The sequence below is a fragment of the Charadrius vociferus genome, unplaced genomic scaffold (genome assembly GCF_000708025.1).
Source record: "Charadrius vociferus isolate BGI_N301 unplaced genomic scaffold, ASM70802v2 scaffold433, whole genome shotgun sequence".
NCBI lineage: Eukaryota > Metazoa > Chordata > Aves > Charadriiformes > Charadriidae > Charadrius > Charadrius vociferus.
In genome coordinates this window covers 1081111-1088127 of record NW_009647846.1, presented here as the reverse complement: position 1 = coordinate 1088127, position 7017 = coordinate 1081111, and the positions used below count along the sequence as shown (strand labels likewise).

Here is a 7017-nt window from a genome sequence, read left to right as displayed (position 1 = left end):
GAAGAACCTGGCCAAGGCACGTTAGCGAAGCTGTAGAGGGGCAGTGAGGCTCTTGTCCACCGTGGGAAAGGTGTTGAGCACAGGGATGAGCAGCCACAACAACGCCTGAGGAATCTGTTGTGCATCTGCCCGTTGCCTCTCGCCCTACATCCAAGACAACCTTGGGGTTGCGACTGTCTGTCTGACAAAGGAAGATCTGACTGAAATGGCATCTAAACTCAACATGAATGAAACAACGCCCACGATGATAATAAATAAGCATCTCCTTAGTGCTGGTTATATGGCCGAAAAGGCAATTTCTTTTTCAATTAGCCAGCTAAGGTAATCTGTTTACTGTGCTTCTGCCAAAAAAAAAAAGAATTGTTGGCATTCCTTTTTGCTCAGGATATAAATCTTAGCCTCGCGGAGGGTTATCAAATTTAAAATTTATGAGCAACCAGATTAAAAATAGAATCAGGTCAATGGGAGCACTTCCGAAACGCTGTGGATCAAACCCCACAGCCGGCGGTGTGGCAGACCCCTCGCTGCCGAGCTCAAAGGGAAAGCGGGTACGCGGTGCCGCCAGCGCCGCGGCAGCGAGGTGGCTCCGGCCATGCCGACGCCGGGGACCTCACCTGCCTCAGCCACCGGGACACAGCTGCTCTGCGGGGAACGGGCTGCAAAGTCAGGAATGCTGCGCGACGTGCATTTATGGCTGCTAAATGAGGGTGGAAAAGAAGAGGTTTTGCGGTTTAATTTGCTAGTTCTTGGGAGGTAATTTGAGGCACGTGGTATCTGGTTAGGAATGGCAGACAACAAAAGACTTAGGGCAAGAAAACAAGCGATACGTCGTTCAGAGTCATAATAGTCAAGGAAACAGGTATAAATCACTGTAATTGCATTAACATTAACATGTTTTCTATCGTGTAGGTCTATCTATCAAGTAGGACACACAGCAGTCAGAACAAATGCTTTTGGAGAGCAATAAAACACTGCCTGTTGCAGGGGCTCAAAGCACAGAAAATGGAGGAAGAACAGATCTTGCATGTTTAATTAACCTTTCCCGCCGCAACGAGAATGTCAAACAACTTCAGTGTCAGTGATATGCTAACAGAGGGAAAAATAAACATTGATACAAGAATGAAATACAGCAAAAGTCAACCTTCCCTGACAACTTCCAGGAGCACTGAAAGACGCCGACAACAGAGGCAACGCTGGGTTATCTACAGAGAACAGGCAAATTTGAATTTCATTTTCTTTTTCTTCCTTTTTTTTTTTCTATTTTATACTATGCAGAGAGGCAGATAACTGGGTTTAAAGGAGTGATGCCGCTAGAGCCAGATTGCGATCTGCAGGGCAGGCGTTGCGACAGAGCACGTCACTGTGTGCAGGTGGCACGTCCACCCGCCCGTATCCCATCCTCCGGAGCGCTCCCCTCTCCGGGAGCCAGCCCTGACCTGCCACAAGGCACTTGAAAAGCTCTGCCAACATTACAGTTGTATTTCAATAACGATGTAACACTTCTCAGCTTTAAAAAGAAAAACGATTAAGGAAAATTACTTTCTTTCAGTTTCGGCTATTCATATGAAAAGTTTACAGTAAGTTACTTTCCCTAAAAAAAATTTTCACCGCCACGTGAAACTTTAGAGCCCAGCTTACAGAAAGCAAGCTTTTTTAAAAAATAGATCTGTTTTCAGTACTAAATGTCTGCCAAACACAAGCTATCCTTGAAAATTGAATACTTATAAGCTAGTAACTCATCATCTTCAAGACAACAAGAACAGTATTTCACTCAATTTTTGTTAAAAGCAGTAACTAGCAGAGGCGGCTGGCTAACACCTCTCCATAGGGAACTCCTCTGCTCGCAGGAAGAAAAGAGGATGTAAAGATAGTTCCCAGCACCAGAAAGAGAGAGGAGGACATTCCTCTTCCCATAAAATCTTGAGCTTCTTTGATGAAATGCCATCTTGAGTGTGAAAACCAGCCCCGGCCATGGTGGCAGCTTTTGCGTAGGATCTGCAGTCCTCCAGGAATGGCATCCAGGCTGGTAAATTCATTAGGGTAATTGGATTATAATTTAATATAGGCAATGGTAGGAGTATACGAAAGGCTGAATTTACTGCTTTGCAAGGAAGGCAGGTTTGGCTGTGGGTTGAGCAAAACTGCACAAATGATGAGTCTTTTCATTTACTCTCCACATGGGAAGAATCAGGAGAAACATGCATTGTTTGATGAACAGAAAAAGAAATCTTCAAATCTTTTAATAAAAAAACCCAACAGTTTGAATCAATCCCAGATTCTTTCCATGAAAAGATTTCCTTTTAACATGAAAGATTTGACTTTGTTCTTGCTATTTCACTCCTTTTTAAGGTTTTTTCTTTTTTATATTATACTCAATTTTAAAAGAAATGTTCATTTAAATGGAAGCCCCAAAAGTTCTGATTTCTAAACAAAATGTCTTTTAGAAATATTTCCATTTTTAAAACATCCCTATATATGCCTTTAAAAAAAAAAAAATTACATTACTCACCAAATGCAATTCAGTTTTGCCAGGAGGGTTAGTTCCTAAACTCTTTTTCTGTGGCAAAATTACTATAAATCAAAAACATTCTTTTCATCTCTGGAGTTCAACCCAATCTTCCCTGCTGACAGAAGCTGGGCCCTCAGGAGCATTTGGGGGAGAAAACACTGAGTTTCTCTCCATGTGTTCGATAAAGAACGACACTCTATTATGCTCCTGAAGATGATAAAACAGGGTGGCAACAAAGCAAAGATTTCATGATGGTGGGGAACCGTACGCCTGCATGCGGGATACGTGACCTGCAGCCTTCTCCCCTCCCAAAAATATCAAACCGAAACTAAGTACCAAACCAACAGCCCCATTCATACCTCTGAAAACCCTCTCTGTGACTCTCGTTCACCTCTACGCGGGTAAAAGCACAGTAACTCAGAACTTTCCCCCTGCAAACTTGGTTCATCTCCTAGAAGGACTGAATTTGCTTTGCAAGACGGGGCTGTTTCCAGCAGATGTTTGGGGGTGAGCAGAGACTTGTATCAGGACTAGAGGTACCAACGCATCTTCTAATTAACACAGAAGGCCTATGAAGCTGAATTTTCACATTTATATTGTGCCCGCGTCAATGGCTGTGACGCGAGTCTAAGAAAAGCGGGTGTATTACGTTGTTGGGTGAGAGGCCTCTGCCATCTCCATCAGGGTTAAACCCCAGCGTTCCAGGCTGTGCAACCACCGACCCTTCCTGAAAGCAGTCCTCAATTGGTTATAAGCAATTAACACAAGCTGGGGCAACACATATGTAATAAATCCCAAGTTGTAACCACCACGATGCTCCACCAGAATACCCGCTTTACCCTCACAGCCACAGGAAGGCAAACGAGCCGTTTGCCAGTGTTTTCCGCACGTTACTGTGCCAATGTCCTTCCAGCGATGCGCTTTTGTTCCAGCTGCTCTGATTCTCAATTAATATGCACCATTCAGACAGGTTTTATTGCAAATTACACCCTTTTTGAGACGAGTGGTTTGTAAAAGAAAGGAATTTAAAAAATGCCGCCCAAAATTACTTTCTCACAAAGTGTTTACTGCATATTGATAAAACACCCCCCCCCCCGAAAGCAAGCAGACTGCTTACCATAAAATGTCAGCTGTCCTCGTGCCACGTTTTTCCCTCTCACATTTTCAGCTACACACTCATAGAGTCCAGCATCTTCTTGCTGAAAATTTGGGATTTCAAGAAGTCCACTTGATCTGTGTCTCCTGGCTTTTCTGGGTATCTGTTTCCCATCTGCTCTCCTCCAGCTAATCGTAGGAACCGGGCTAAATAAGAAGAAAAAAGCAAAATAAGACTCGTAGAAAAAGCTATGTGTCTTGTGCTGATAAGCTCTTGTCTGATCAACTTAACACTGTTTCATGTTTGAGGATGATGAAGAGTCTGGCACAGGATCTGGAGCAGTTTTATTATGGGTGCCTTGTATGTAATACAAATATACATAAGTATACCGGTGGTGTACCGCTCACATAGCCTTAAAAGCCTGAGAGCGTATATTAGAAAAATGCTGTTTTGATGAAGTTGAATTTTGGGTTCTGCTGTGACAATACACCCATTTTCCCACCAGTACCACATTTTATTTTGGAAGCGTTGCCGGTTTACTCAAGAAACAAGAGACGTTTTAAGTGTTGCATGAGAGCTCAGAACAGGAGATGCACAAGCACTTCTTCACAAAATAAGTTATGTCTTCTCCCTTCCTTGGGAGTTTACATTTTTGGTGAGCAAAGCCCCTGCTCCCCAAGCCCCTTGTCTGGTAGGAACGCTTGCAGTAAGTAACTCCTGCTGAGGAAAGGGAAGGACTAGCAAGTCGTGCAAACTCTACAGCACAGCGCTATGAAAGTGAGAAGCTGGAGGAATAATAATAACAGATCAAAACTTACTTCCCCAAGGCAAAGCACTCCAGTTTCACTGTTGTGCCTTTTGCAGATGGGACCGTTTCTGGGAACTGCACTTCTATTTTCGGCTCATACTCTCCCATCACCCCTGTGAACATAAAATAGATGCTAAGGCTTGGGCGAATCTTTGCAATAAATTCGCAAGTGTTCCCGTGCTAGCACAGAGCTGTTCTATACATCATTACTTGCCCAATTAATCCATTCATTTTAAACATGGCCTGTTTCTAACAGCCGTGTAGTGTGGGCTCTTTTCCCATTTACTGCCAGAGGAAAATCTGAACCAGCGCTCCACACCATCTGCCAAAGATTAAAATTTCTTCATGGCTCCATTACTTTCTGCTTTTGAATATTCAGGATTTTTGCAGGTAACTTGTGAAATAAGGAAAGCAATAATAAGGGAGGTTCACCACCTTCTAGAAAATGAAATGCGGAACAAATCGCGATTAGAAAAAGTTTTAAAAGCGCTGGAGCTAATCAAGGCTTCTATTAACGTCATGGATTTCGATGCGCGGAGATCACATACTCTTCGGGTAATTTCTTTATTCTTACTGCCCCAGTAAATCATGCGCTGTGGCAGACTCTTTATGAAATTGTGTTTAAAAATTTGTGCACATAAAAAGGCCATTACACTCATGACAAATGGCTACATTTCTAGTCACTGTACTGTCTTAAAACCGGCACATATAATTTCACCAATAGTGATTATCAGCTAATTGATGATCGCGGTTTAAACGCGAACTGCGCGGCGGTTCCTGGCCGTTGGCAGGCGAGGAGCGGGCGGGCTGCGAGCGGTGCGGGACCACACCACAGCGGTGCCACCAGTACGCACAAACGGCGAAACGAGGGAGCCCGGGTAACACAGAAATGAGACAGCACGAGTTCGCAGGGATATTCGGGTAAGGCAGGGCTGCCTTGGGGGGGACTGCAGTCCTGCTTTCTGTCCCCCTGCTTTGCAAAGAGGATGCAAGAAAAGCCTTTTTTCTTTATATTTTCTCCGCAGTTAAGAGTTTTAAAGCTGAAACTGCTCAGTATGAGTGCTTACACCAAGTCTACCATTACTTGTTGACCTGTATGTTACCTGTTCTGGCGCAACAGCAGGTTAGACCATCTTTCTTCCAAGCTGTTAATTGCAAATAAGCATTGCTGCTATGTTATGTAAAGAGTAGCTGCTGCACAACATCAGTCATCAAAATTAAATGCATTTATTAGCGATACAAATACTCTCTCCATAGTCACGTCCTGGCCAGCACATACAGGAGGAAACCCAGGAGTCTGTGTGAGCCCTCCAACATTTACAAACCATACAAACAAGAATTCCAGGGCACGCTGCTCATCAGCCCTCTGCACGTTAACACTGCAGCCCTGAAGGGCTGGAAGTGTCCATTACAGTTAACGTCATGGAAAATCCTCTCTGTTCTCTTGATGGTGACTTTCCAAATCTTTGCAATCTCGCCTAAATTTCTCCAGACGCCACGCTAAACATTTGCTGGGCAAGCTTTAGCCAAGCCAAGCCCAGCTGCTGCCCAGCAGTGCCCAAGGGCAAGGCTGGCTGTCAGCGTTCGCGACAGCAGCACCACTTTCCTGATATTGGGACTTATCGAGATCTTCTCCCAGAAGAGTATTGCCACGTTCTACGATGAAGACTGAAAATTTGGCAAAGGGAGAGCTTTTGCAGATACTCTTCCCATGAAAGAGTGATGAAAATCAGGCAGCCGCCTCCCTCGGAAGACGCTGGCCTTCAGGCTGGAGATTTACCTGAAGGAACAATGGTCTCCATCACGCCCCTCGAGATGGCTGAAGAGCTCCTCGGTGCCTGTGCCACCACCCACAGGCGCAGGAGCAGAGGGGATGCAGCTTCCCCCAAACCCACTCCACGGGCTCTGTGGGCCACCAGCCGCAGGGTGGGAGATGACACGGTGGCCAAATAACGCAGGAGAAAGGGGACTGGTCCTAGGAGCCACCTGCCCACCAACGGGGCAGCTACAAACCAGCCCTCAGCAAGCAAAATCCTGGAGGACGGCTCTTTCTTCTGCATCTCCTCCATTGCTGATGCCGGAGCTCAGTCCCCTGAGGCAAAGCCGGCCGTGCAGCGGCACGTGACACTAACGGGTGATTTAGGAAATTAAGGCAGAATGTATTACTAATACGTCATTCACCTGACAGAGCAGGAGACAGGAATGGGAGGGAGGGAGGAAAGATGGCTTTTGGGGGCTTGTCTTCACTTATTCCTCTTATTGTTCCCGTTTCTTTGCCTCGGGCTGGGTCTGGAGAGCTCTGATCCCCAGGTGACAAAAGCCCGGACCGGGATGGGAGGGATTCCTGGGGCTGTAGGACATCGCTCCCCACGGCCCCGCAGCTCTGACAATGGCCGCTGACTCTAACAACTGCGAGGGCAGCGGTTCCACAGGCGTTACGGCAAACTCTAACTACTTAAAAATCAGGACTTGTACCTGGAAAAACCGCAAGGCTCCCAACTGCAATTATAACCTACCTACATATATATAGAGAGAGGGTGTGCTGTGAGTCCTACCGTCTCCACTTTACAGGGGAAACTTCACTGCAGCTGAGACATCTCCATC

The 7017-nt window shown here is 45.6% G+C and overlaps 1 protein-coding gene across 2 annotated transcripts in view; it reads right to left on the bottom strand.

The window, feature by feature from the left end:
• The window catches only part of CNTN4 (contactin 4), a 136155-nt gene that overhangs the window by 78723 nt on the left and 50415 nt on the right, over positions 1–7017 (bottom strand). For both annotated transcript variants that reach the window (XM_009882853.1, XM_009882852.1), the window contains 2 exons: positions 4424–4526; positions 3627–3811 (listed from right to left, as the gene is read on the bottom strand). In XM_009882853.1, coding sequence (XP_009881155.1) covers positions 3627–3811; positions 4424–4526 — 288 coding nt within the window. The remainder of the gene's footprint in view (positions 1–3626; positions 3812–4423; positions 4527–7017) is intronic.